Here is a 13,641-nt window from a genome sequence, read left to right as displayed (position 1 = left end):
AAACAATTCATATTTCTGAGTTTGTATTAGTACCTTATTAATATTGTACATATAAAAATGTATTTTCCAACATTAAATAGTGCTCCTTTAAGCTGGCTCATTTGATATCTTGGGAAATTGAGTTTGAAATAAAGCTCCTCAGCATGAGTATATAATAAACGGCCCACATTTAGGTCAGTGAGGTTTATGAGGCTTTACAAAAAGTTGTGTGTATTTTATATTTCCACTGACTATAGTACGTTCTAAACAGGTTTTATTACCTTCCAGGCAGCTGTTGGTTTTCAGCTCATGCAGCACGAAGTTATGCAATCATTACAGTCACCATTACTTTGCTTTTATTATTTTATCATGCCAATGCAGCTGTGAACAGGGACCATAATTACTGTCAAACTCTCTCTGGTGGTGCGTTCAGGGGGTTGTGAGAAGCTCTGACATCTACAACAACACATATTAAGAAACATTACACTCTAACAGTGACTGTGCCTAATGTCATTCCTCTGGGTTTTGTCTCCTGAACAAAATACTATAACTCAAGCAAGTTTTTTGACTCTCAAATACAAGATGCAGAGTTACTCTCTAATAAAGAATAGTTTTATATTATCTCCTCGCAAAAAATAAGAAGGCTCTTTAAAACTTTAAAGATAATAACATCTCATTTGAGCAGGTGCGAGCATCTATGCCCATCCTGGAACCTACAACGGCCCATGAGTGACCTTCTCGACAAGTGACCCAGTCTCTCTCTTTTCTCCTCTCTCCTGAGCCACTTACACAACAGCCTCTGTGATGATTGATGTATCATGTCACAAATGAGACAACAATATATAGTTTATGTTACTTTTAAAAGCCCTTAACCTGGAAATCAAGCAAGCTTATACAGTTGTATACATTGGGCTCTTCAAATGCTGTTTTTCTAAAGAAGCACTCGTTTTTTACTATTTTATTTGCATACATTTAGTGTTAATCATCCGAGACAAATGGCAATGATAAAAAAATGACATCTAATACACTGACTGATAGTGAGGTTTATGCTGAGCTTTGTTTTGAGATGACAAAGGCCAAAAAACTTGATTTGAATCTTAAGTGAAAGAAAAATCATGTTTTCGCATAAACTCTCAAAGGTCAAAGGTCAGGGTCAGCTGGAGCTGCAGGATGCGAGAGCATTACTAGAGGACTTGTGGTGGATGTTTGCTGACATGAGGTCCAGCTGAAGGTCACACTCAGTACTCACCACACCACCCGGCCTGATGATTCATTGATGTGACAGTGAAAATGTACAAATGTAGAATTTCAGCGAATATATTTTACAAAAGCGTCCTGAATGTAATAAAAACCAGACGGTCAGTGATTAAAGAAACACATTCTTCAAAAGAAAATGTGCGTGCTGCGAGAGTGTGTGTGCATTTGTGTGTAAAGTTGCTCTGCATTGAGACAATTACTCAGCCTCGGGATGAATGAGTTCTGTGGGTAATTTTTTTGTGTGTTTGTACGGGAGTGGACGGGAAGAGCAAGTGGAGGGGACAGAGAGGAGGAGCAGGGGGACGTAGGCAAGTGATTCTCCAGATGAGATCTAATATGTGAGACGATGCATCCTAAAGAGACGTTTTCTCATGGGCCCACCCCATGAATACAAATTCACCCCGCCACCCGCCGCTCGGCGCTGGAAGGACGCATGCACCTTGCCTCAACCCGTAGTGGAGAAGTACAGCCTCCTCTTTTTCTTTTTTTCCTTTTTACCTCGACGTTTACTTCCATCCAATCACGAAACTCAACTGAGGTGACTTCATGGCAGCTGTTATGAGTCATCCATTCATGCCTTTTTGTCTTGAGACTGTTTGCTCTTATTCAGTGTCATGGGGCCTCGTATTTATAATGATGGAGCCACTGTCCCCGAGCACGTTGGCCGAAACATAAAATGGTGCCAACGAGAAGCGGCAGGTGAGTTTGTGAAAGGAGGACATGTGGAAAGTAATCAGTGTGTGCTGACCTCGGGGGTTATCTGGGACAGGTCGCATGTATATGTGTGTGCCTAAGTGTGTGCATGTGTACACCATTGTCTGTTTGAGGTGCGCTTAGTTTCATTTTAGTGTGATCGTGTGTGTGTGTGTGTGCGTGTGAAAGAGAGCGATAACCGCCTGTAAATGTACTGGGGTTGGTCTTTGTGACATCACTGTTTGGGAGGATCTTAGTGGCCAGGAAAGTCAATTAGAGTTAAACTGAGTTTACCAGCTGAGTACTTTGTATTGCATAGACAAAAAAGCAACAAAAAAAAAGCGAGTGTGTGTGTGTGTGTGTGTGGGAGAGAGAGAGAGAGAGCAAGAGAGAGAGAGAGGAAAAGGGGAGGAGATACAAAAGGGAGGAACAAGTGGAGTGGAGAGACAAGGAGAGAGACATAGTAAGGAGGTTTAGGAGCAAGAGGGAGTTCTTGCCGGTGATACAGAACAGACAGACAGACAGACAGACAGACTGACAGACACAACTCATTTTTCCTCCTGCAGCTTCAATGCACAGCGGCAATCCCAGTGTGTTTCAAACAAGCAGGGGTGGAAGTGCAGGCGACAGAGAAAGGGAGTTGCCCATGAGCAGAGGTCAGGCAGGCAGGCAGGCAGGCAGAGGGGAAGCCGGTGGATGTTTTTAAGAGTTTGCTTATCTGACACTGACAACAGGATGAGAAGCTGAGCAAGGGAGCAGAGAGGGGAGGAAAACATGGAGAGAGCAGCATTACCTACAGTCCACTTACGTAGGAGACACGGGAGAGACAGGCACTGGTTTCCTTGAGAGAGAGGAGAGACAGAGAATAAGAGGTAAAATAGTCCACTTTGTCCATTCTGTCCAAAAGGAGCGGGAGCGAGAGCCGAGGGATCGTAACACTGGAGCTCAAGGATAAACCATGGACTCTGCATACATCCCACCACACCTGGACGTGAGTACTACATCCCTTTCACACACACACACACACACACACACACGTTCACATCTGTAAGTCTGTCAAGCCACAGGCCACAGGAACTGTGCTGCTGAAACCATTAGTCACTCAGGGGAACTACACACACACACACGTTCATGCACATGCATACACCGCTGGCAAACTGTGTTGCTCAATCAAACTCTTGTCCGGTGAGCAACTTGTCCAGGAATAATGTGGCCATTATGAGTTCAAAGAGCATAACTCACCATGTACACAGTATGAATCGGTCTTCAGTGTGAACGCTCAGGCGCTTTAATGTGAAAAGCAGAGAAGGTGAGGTGTGTTTTTGTTCTGTACTTCACGTCGGCTCAGCTGTCAGAAACACGATGAGAGCAGCCCCAGAGCTTACAGCAGTCACAGGTTCGACATGTCAGTGTTTCCATCGGTGCTTGTGCGGCGCTGTGGCTTAGCGGGGGCCTCCTGTTAACCACAATGCACTTGTGACGCTGAGCCCTCCGGAGCATCCCCGGAGAGGGGATATTCTGAGGGACAAAAAGGAGGACGAGAGAGAGAAATACATGGCAACCTGTTGATCCTTAAGATCACAAACAAACGAGACAAAAGCCAAAACATAGCGTGTGTGTGAGTGTGTGTGGAGAGAGCAGGTTGCACTTACGATGTGGAAGCAGGGACACACCATGTCTACTCCGCCGAACCAGTGTGTGTCTGTGTGTGCATGTGCATATATGTGTTTGTGTGTGTGTGTGTTTGTCTAAATCAATTTCAGCTTAAACCCAGTTTACAGTTACATATCGTGGCGCACCATTGGTCTCAGGGCTGGTGCAGGAGGGTGTTTAAAAAAGTGTCATTTTGGATGCCTCTATAGTAGCTAAAACATGATAAAGTTCCCTCTAAGGTGCCCTTCTGTGGACAAAACATGGTGTGCGCTCTCTTCACTATAAATACATCACAACTTTCTGCTCGCTGGTGCCCTTTTGATTTTCTTCGCCCCTGCCCCTCAAACGTCCTGAGTCCGCCGCTGTCTTGGTGCGTGTTTCTGCGTACGTGTTAGCGCTCACAATGCAACGTAGCATGTGTTTGAACCCTATACTGTTCTTAGCGTGGACTCATGAGTGTGTGTCCGTGTGTGCATGTGTATGTGTTTGCCGTCTCGGTCATTAGCTAATCGGTGCAGCTGGGATAAATTAGTGAGCTGTTCTAATAGAGTCCAATAAAAGCACACAGCAGCACTACCTGGAATATTGTTCTAATGATTTCATCTGTTACGCCTCAGAGAGCAGAACCACGACTCCGCTAGCAACCGTTTTGGAAATTTTTCCATTATATATGTTAACTCCACAGCTCAAAGTCGTGTATTAATGACTACTTAAGCATGCGGTCATAACCTCACAGTTAATTATACAGACTATGGCGTGCATGCTCAGTTTATAAGCATGCTGGGTGAATGCAGATGTATCCTCTGAAGTGTTCTCAGGTGTGCATTCGTACACCGTACATCACATTTGGGCTCAGGAGGCCGTCCGACATGACATATTTTTGAGTATCTGGGCGAGCCCGGAGCGAGAAAATTAACCCTGCGGTGTGTACGCTGCACATATAATGTTCTGCAAGAAAGAGACGGCTGCATAGAAAAATGAGAAGTGGAAGGAGGGTGGGGGGGATCGGGGAGAACGAGAGGAGGAATTTGGGAAAAGAAACACGGGAAGAACAACAGGAAGGGAAAGTTGAGGGACCAGGCGTAACATGAAGACAGCGGCGGTGGATAAATCAACCGGCTGCGGTGACACTCCGGCCCTCTGGCCCGGCAACTGTGCGCCGCACTCTTCCGCAAAAACACCATTCATTCAGGGCCTAGGAAAAAAAGAGCAAGATTAACAGCAGAGAGGGAGCGGGAGATGCAGGGAGGCAAGAAAACAGATCTTTCTAACAAGCCAGAACAAGAGAAAGTCAGAAAAACTGATGGATGAGCCAGGGGAGAGGAAGGAGAAAAACGCAATACGACAACACAGAGGACAAAGCAAAAGGACAAAGTTCAAGGAATGCAAAGAGGAAGGAGGAAGGGGAAAGGGAGCAGGGTTTGAAATAAACAGATAAAAAGAGAAGCAGAGGGGGTCAGAAACGGACGTCGGGTCAGAAGTTTTAATCAGCAAGTCCAGAAAGACACGAGGCAGGCCGGCGACGACACTCGTCCGCCGTGCGCCAGGGTCACGCTACTGTCTGCTCAGGAGGTCAGGTCACATCTAATATGTCTAATAGGCCGAGAGGGGAAAAGATGCACAAACACTGCTGCTGCTTCTGCTGCTGCTGCTGCTGCTGCTACAATCATTCATCTCACCATTCATCATACATTTGATTAGTCCACGTTCATGCCAGAAGGAGAAAGAAATAAAAAGAGCGCAGGGAGACCGGAGTAGACAGACATAAAAGTAGGAACTGGGGGAAGTGTAATCATAAAAATGTCAGTTTTTCTGGCTAAATGGAATGAGTCGACATCAGGGCGCACATGACACATAAAGATGCTAAATTAGGCCTGGATCCTCTTTGTTCAGTCTAAATTAGAAACCACCAGTCACAACACAGACACCCAGGGAGAACAGAAAGGCTGTATGTATGTCAAAGTGATGTAGGGCAAGCTCTTTTTCTCTTCTCCTCTGTGTTTCTCGGCCCCTCTCCGGCTATCACACACCCTGCTGTGTGACGACTGAACCTTTGAACCTTCAGAGTCACCTGGGTGGTTTTTGTAGGTGAGGAAAGTACAGGAGAGAGGTGGTGTTGTTGTCCTTAATCAGCTTTACAAGCTTCCACAGTATATGGGAGAGGCTGTGCAGCCTGAGCGTCTAATCTGTAATTGTCCTCTGCTGCATTGCCTCAGGTGAAACAGCCCTGGGTGGGGTGGCGAGAGCTTAATGGATAGCTAGCAGCGATCCCACGCTTTTGGAGGCGGCTTATTTTCCCAGGTCTGCTCTTTGAACCGCGTACCATACGAACAACGCACATACGCACAACCACATAAAAATACACACACCTTCACACCTGTGACCTCTTTTTAACCCTTTTTCTGACAGCGTGCTGAGATTAGCAGTCATTACAGTGTCATTATGCGTTCGTGCGGCCATAAACTCCTCTGTTATCTCGCTGTGGAGGGCTTAATCAATTCTCTGTCCCTTGGAGGGGTGAGATAAAGAGATAGAGGGGAGATACGGGAGAGCTCGGACAAGGAAAGAGATAAGTACGAACACTGGGAGTAAGTGAAAAAGAGCATTTATGTGTCCATCAACCGGGGCGACAATGGGCACACGATTCTATTCTACCTGCAGCTCAAATTGTCTTGTGTCTGACAGGTCAACAGGTTTTACTCTTCTGCTCTGACCCTTTAACGGCTCACCTCGACCTCTTCGGGTCAAGAGAGCCGTTAACTTGCTGGTTTCTAATTACCCGCTCAGTTATTAACACCTACAGAGGTGCAGGGTGTTAGCCAGGTCCAAGATGGTAATTGTGTGACCCCTGCCTGCTGTGTGTCGTGTTCCCGTACAGAGAGTAGTCATGGAGAGGGAGATAAGATGATCACTTGATGCGAGTCAGCTGAAACACAATCAAGTTGAGTCTAAGCAGTGTTGTGGCATCTGTGAGGTTTTGGTCAGAATCAAAAGTACAATATGTAACATATCTGTTTTTAAAATGACTAGATCTTTATTACATGTTTTTTAATTGGTTACTTACATCATCCAAATCCAACAGAGATATTCACACTTTCCTTAAAGGTGCAATATGAAAGAATTTCAGCTGAAAATATAAAAAAATAAGTAAATCCAATTATCAACAGAATGTCAAAGACATCTATGTATTGTGTTGCAAAGAAGCTACCGAAGTTAGCACGCTAAACATGGCCTGAAAACCTCTTTCTCCCAGTGGTCCAAAGGATCCTGTGCTAGCTGTGTAAACACCAACTCTTTGGCTAACTGAGCTAACGAGTTAATAGTAGCTACCGTCAAAAACAGAATACTGCACAGTAAGCAACACTTAGCTACTGTGATGCCATGCTGCCCCTATTAGTTTGGAGAATGAGTTTAACAGGTGGCCAATTCCCATATATTGCAACTTTAAGGTAACAGCAGGTTTAATTTGGTCCGCGTTCACTTTAACTTCCAGGCGAGAGTAAGAAAGAGACGAAGCAGGTCGCTGACTAAACATGACGTGACTCAAACTTTAAAACATCACTTCATCCGTGAACATTTCTGCCTGAGTCACGTCAAAAAGATTTTCATCAGCAGTCGTGGTTGTTTACCAAAGAAGACTACAACTCCCATGATCCCATGCTACTTAAGTAATTTGTTTTGGTTTGCTTGGGAGACCAAAATTAAATGATGGTGACAGAATATGAAAATGCTTCTGAAATTTGAACAACAGGAAGCAGGTGAGCAAAGCTCAAAAGAGTCCTGTAGAGGTGCAATCAGTCGTTGCTCTGGAGGAACCCATGGAGGAGATTTTCAGGGACCCAACAAGTTTCAAGAGGACCAAATGTACAAACCACAACAGTTGCACATTTGAGCATGTCATGAGTTGAGCATGGCTTTTATCACAGCATGCACAGTTAAACTCAACTTTAATTCTTTCAATAACAGGCCTCGATCGTCCTCTATTGAATCTGTTTCTCCACACACAACGTCCATCATCAATTTCTTGTGTCTCCTGAGTTTTCTATCAGATAGATTAAGACTACAAAACAAGGAGTTCATCAGGAAATGCAATTATGTGGCCAGTGTTGCGAAAGGTCCTGGAAAGTCACGCTTGAGTAAAAGTAAAGACATTGGGTTAAACTATTACTTTGGGAAAGGCAAAAGTCACCCATAGGACTACTTGAGTGACTTGAATAAAAGTCTAGTCTTGACAAAACTAGCCGGTGTTCAGATACAAAGAAGAACAAAAGACAGCAACTACATCTGAATGATGCTTTCTGAGAATTTGTTTAAGACTTGTTTTTATCAGTTATTTAAACACCAATCAGCTAGGTCTGTTTCTTCCCAATTTAAGGGTAAATTGAATTGGCTCTTTAAATCACTTCACTTCTTCTAAATATATTACTGAATGAAAAATCCAGTGATTTGAGACGGAAGAGAGAAGAAGAACATCTAGTTATATCTGTCAGTGTGACATGCCTCAACAACTACATTACATGCCACCAGAGACCACAGCCTTTGATTCATGCTAGATGGCTTTTCATACTCAAACACATGCACAGCATGATTAAATTACATATAGAGACCATTTAATTACTCCTGCTCAGGTGTCCTAGGAGATATATGGGCCCTGGGGGTAAGAGGCTCGCCATAAATTAACGGAAAGAAAACAAAATGGCGCTGTTTCTACAGCCAGGAGTAACAAGCAACAAACTTCATGTGGTTATGTGGACAGTAAATTTCTTGAACACATGCCCACATGAAGGCTGTGGACTAATGAGAAACTAGTGTGTCCAGGAAGGAGAAGACATAAGCATGATATACAGGGTCCAGCAGCATCTCAGAGGAGCTATCTCTTTTGCAGATTTCTCAACCTTTATATTGTGTCATTATGTCACATGATTTACATTGCTCCTGTATAAAACACGTACCGTGCATTAACTCGCCTTCACAAGTTTGTGTGTCTTGATGTTTATCACGTCCTCTCCTCTTTTCTCCAGGTCCACCATGTTCCCTGCTAACCTCCTGCTCCTCATGGTCTTGCTGCTACCTCAAGCCTCGTCTGGTCGCCAGGGTGGAGACACCAGCGAGCTCGACCATGGCAGGGTGTCCCCCATGCCCTCCTCCTTGTCGCCTACACCAGCTGATGGTTCCCTCCTGAAGCCCAGTCTGGCTCAGACCATCCAGAGTCTCCTCCTGAGCCGGCTGGGCTTGCAGTCGCAGCCCGACCCTCGGCCTGGAGTGCCAGTGCCCCGATACCTCCTGGATCTTTACCGCTTCCACCAGCAGCAGTACCATCTGGTGGAGGACCCTTCATTTAGCTTCCCCAGCCAGCACATCCAGCAGGCTAACACCGTACGCAGTTTTCACCACGATGGTAAGCTCACTGAAAAATCATGATGTCCCTGGATGTAAAAAAAAACACAGTTCAGGAAAGCTTTTTATGCATTGCTGTTGATTTTTTATCAGCCACAGATGAAGCATAAAGATCCTTTTTTATGACAGTAGCATATGTTTGTTTTGACTCACTAGGGTACTATCTGTGTACTCTTAGATAAGATGTGTTGTAACAATGCTAAAGTCTTCTGTCAAAACATGTGTGAGAGTGTAGATACAGTAGATCTTAAACTCTGCACTGCAGGTTCTGATCATGGCTGGATTAACGTATTGGGGGGTCCTGGGGCAAACATGTGCTGCTGGGCACCCAGTGATCCCCCACCTGACACCCTCTGTGCAAGTACGCCTTCCCAATTGCCTTCAAGTTCCCGATAACTCCAGCACAACATGTTCTAAAATGCTACTTTTCTTTTTAAGGAATATGCATCACGTTGGGACAATATGAACTAAAGTGATAAAACTCTTAAAATCACTGAATTACTGAATGGATACTGGTGAAGGAATAACCGACCGCATACAGGCCTCAAATTAAAGGGTACTTGACAAGAAAATGCAATTCAAAAGTCAGTTAATTGCTTTAATTCCACCGGTTTTGTTGTTTAGCCGCACATTCATTTGCGTTCAAAGTTGGGAGACGCTACATTGCCAGAGAGTGACCAGAACACCTGAACACTCAGTATCTTAATCTTATCAGGAGGGTCATGTCAGGAATGAAATGTCTTAAAGCCCTCGAGGGCTGGTGTTACAGAGAAAAGACCTCTACAACATGTGCACACAAAACTATCTTTTTACATAGAAGTTGTTATTAAGATAAGCAAATTTGCAATGAATCAAAATATTAAAAGTAACTGACCTGCAGTGAACAAGAAGCATTTAGGGACACAAGGCCCTGGGGCAGTCACCAGTGTTGTTGTTGATCATCCAGCCTGGAAAAATAACTGTATGACAGGAGCGCTTTTACCTCCTAAACTTTAAACACATCAAGGTACAAATGAACGCTTGTAGTGGTTTACTTCGAGAACTTCATATCTTCATGCAAAATGCTGAAATTTACTTGGGGATAGCTTAACATGAGTCAGCTGTCTCTTTCTAACCTGGTAACTAGAAGGCACACAATGCAGGATCTGTTTTCATCGCTGAGCCTTATTTCCTAGGTTTGTCAGACACCAAAGGTGTGGGTTGGCAAGCCACCAACCCACAGCGTCTGAATAGACTGTGACTCAACATTCAACTGTCTTTCTCAGGAACTGCAAACACCAAGAAACCTTCTGAACACAGCCACATAACAAAAAAATAATGATACAAACAAGTGGATTATAAACGATGACTGAGAGGAATTATCTGTTTTATGAGTCGACACACATTTTTTTAGGAAAATCCTGCAATGAAAGGGGCACTATGTATTTTTTGAGTAGAAATTCAAACTGAGAATTTTAATATGCGTAATGTAATAATGCAAACACCAAAAACTGAATGAACAAGCTGTTCTCAGAAGAAAATGAGGTCCCCGGAACAGTGTTTAAAGCTAGAAAGTGGCAGGGTCCGCCACGTATAAACAAAGTAAAACAGTATGAAACTGTGATGTCCTTTAGGGTCAGTTTGTTTATCTAGTTTATATAGTCATGACAACAACAAGAGTGTGTTTATTCAGTTTGTTTAAACATCAAAAAACATTAGTAAATATAGATCTTTTTCTTGATTAAACTCTCCTCCTGAAAAATGACATAGTGTACCTTTAAGTTATTTGCTGATCTTGGCAGATAGTTTGGCCATTTTCCTGCGTTTGAATTGTGTGCAAAAAAGATCTGGCACATGACAAATCTGACTTGTGTCTTGTTGAGTGTAAATATATACTATTTTAGCATAATCAACACTAAACTCCTGCAATTTGTTGTCTTTCTTCCACCATCTCTCAGACCCCCTTGGTGCCAGTCCCATAGCAGAGGATCGTAAGAAGCTGCACATCTCCTTTAATATTTCCTCCATCCCTGACGATGAGAGAGTGCTCTCTGCTGAGCTCCGGCTCCTCCGCAGTGACAGAGCCGCCCTAGGCCCTGGGGCCCACAGACTAAACATATACCTCTCTGAACACTATGAGGACCCTGAGCCCACCCTGCTGGAGACAAGGTTACTTACCAATGGCCTCAACAGTCATAAAGCAAGTGGTTACTGGGAGGCTTTCAGCCTAAATACAGAGCTCCTCCATAAGGCCCTTGCTGGGACTGGCAGCCTGGGCTTCCTCCTGGAGGTCAGACCTGAGAACAGCTCCACCTCTCTCCCTGAACAGAGCACCTCCTCAGCTGGAGGGGAGGAGGAGGCCTTGAAACAAAAAGACGGACACCTGAGGGTATGCAGGTCCGTGGGTCAGGACGAGCACAGCTGGGCGCAGGAGAGACCCCTCTTGGTGACTTACAGTCATGACGGGCGTGGAGAGCCCTTAGTCAAACATGGCAGGAGGACCCCCGGTGGTGGCCAGAGGATGAGAGGGAGAAAAGGGACCAAAGAGAGAGTGAGGAGCAGCAGCAAAGGCCGCAGTAGAGCCAAAACCTTGGGACGGGCCAAAAAAACGGGGTATACTATTCCAGGGTGGGGGCATGATAAAGGAGGGGTCAGCTGGAGCGAAAGTGGAAGGGTTAAAAGAAATGGTGGCCGCGCTGCGAAACTGAAACGCCTTTCCCGCAACAGATGCCGCCGTCATCCGCTGTATGTAGATTTCAACGAAGTGGGCTGGCACAAGTGGATCATTGCGCCCAGCGGCTATGACGCCTTCTTTTGCCTGGGAGAGTGTCGCTTTCCTCTGGCCGACCACATGAACTCCTCCAGCCACGCCATGGTGCAAACTCTGGTGAACTCTGTGAACGGAGCAGTGCCTCGGGCCTGCTGTGTCCCCACCTCCCTCAGCCCCATCGCCCTGCTCTATCTGGACCCTCAAGACCGAGTGGTGCTGAAGAACTACCAGGATATGGTGGTGGAGGGCTGCGGCTGCCGGTAGTGGTCCAGAGCACTCACGTAGAGCGTCAAGGGAATAGGAGAAGGATAGCAGCATGAAAAGGCAAATGGCGGAAAAGAAGAGACTATAGATGCCAGCTAACTGCAAACAGACTGATGGAGGCAAATGTAGCAGCATAAAAAGAGGCATGGAGATTAAAAGAAGGTATAAAGCAGCTAAATCATCATCACCAGGAGCAAGACATAGAAAGGGTGTGAGAGAAACAGACATTATCTGCCACACGACAAGATAAATGATTAGACAAAAAGGCAGACGAGGAAATATGGTCGACACAGGTAAACTGCCCGGAATGACTTTTCACCTTGTCCCAATTTCGCGATGATGCAGCTGCGTACACCACCAACTGACGGGGCTGCTTGTGCTCTCATGAGAAGCCAGCGCTTTAACATCTGAAGGCGTCTATTCTATATCGCAGTGTTTGCAACTCATCTCTCAGACAGGCACGAGTGTTTAGCTGTTGTGAAGCCGAAGCCGGTTCGGAGCGGGCAGCAGAAGACTTCCATTGAGGCTCTGGAGCAGAACTTTCCGATTAGACTTCCTGATGATCATAAGCAATACGACGATGGCACTAGCACGGCGTCTAAACTTTGTGTGACAGTGTTGTTTCTGCAGTATTTGAACCAAGAAGTAGGGTGCATCTGTTTCTATGAACGTGACTGTCGCTTACCAGCACCCCTACATCACAAGCTATTTAAAAAAAAACACAACAATAATGCTGAGGAACTATTATGCTATTGTTTGAATGTACTACTATCACTATTATTTAAAAAAAGAGACTTTTTTTGTACATTTACTTTTGCAGACGTGAAGAAAATCCGAGTGATGGTTGTCTTGTCGTGATTATGCATAATTCCACTGAATGGCGATTCTAACTTAAAAAAAGACACATTATGTATTTAAATAGCAGCAATATGGTGTATTTAATCTTGAAAATATTTAAGATATGTGCACTCAATGGACCATACAGCGGACTGAAAGCCTGCCGTCCACATGCAGTAAGTTATGGTAGCCTACATCCGTACAAAATGTTCAGTGTATTGAATTAACTCAAACCTCCCGCCTTATCATTGCACACATGTCGGTGTACAACACGTGATAGCAGACGTAAGTGGTGTTGCCTTTAAAAAGCTCAACTAACAAGTCAAATGAAAGCTCTCTATGTATTGTAGCTACTGAAGTGTGTAACAACAAGGTGTCTTTGTGTCTGCATGTGTCAAGAAAAAAAAAACGGAAGAGTGATATTAAAACTTTGGTGCCTTTTCAAACAGGGGCTTTAAAAGTGTTCTCCGCTGAGCTAATAATTGTTTTTCAGTGTTGCATTTTTCTCTCTAAATGGAAACATTTAAGCAACAGCTTGTAAAATGTTTGACAATATACCTCTAATAAACAAAGCAAACAGCACAACTGTCACGTGACTTCTTTCTTTTGCGTCAACTATTTTCTCTCAAGTTCTTAATACAGTGAGACTCTACAGGTTGCTGGGATAAAATGTTTAACTAATGGATATCACCATAAAACCTCGCCCAGTTGATTACTTACACAATCATTATCATTAGTATGTTTTAATATGAAAATTAGGCATTCTCTTATTAGAAATGCGTTTATTTGCATACATTTCCAGAACAGATTTA

At 44.4% G+C, this 13,641-nt stretch overlaps 1 protein-coding gene across 1 annotated transcript; it reads left to right on the top strand.

Moving 5' to 3' along the window:
* Positions 1-2,377: 2,377 nt before the first annotated feature.
* bmp16 (bone morphogenetic protein 16) lies at positions 2,378-13,411 on the top strand. The gene is made up of 3 exons (XM_030437940.1): positions 2,378-2,920; positions 8,604-8,980; positions 10,917-13,411. The coding sequence occupies exons 2-3, from the start codon at positions 8,611-8,613 to the stop codon at positions 11,990-11,992; spliced, it is 1,446 nt and encodes a 481-aa protein (XP_030293800.1). The 5' UTR covers positions 2,378-2,920; positions 8,604-8,610; the 3' UTR covers positions 11,993-13,411.
* The last annotated feature ends 230 nt before the right edge of the window (positions 13,412-13,641 follow it).

Source organism: Sparus aurata, chromosome 2 (genome assembly GCF_900880675.1).
Source record: "Sparus aurata chromosome 2, fSpaAur1.1, whole genome shotgun sequence".
NCBI classification, from domain to species: Eukaryota; Metazoa; Chordata; class Actinopteri; order Spariformes; family Sparidae; genus Sparus; species Sparus aurata.
The sequence above is the reverse complement of the archived record's forward strand: the minus strand, read 5'-3'. Positions and strand labels throughout refer to the sequence as shown.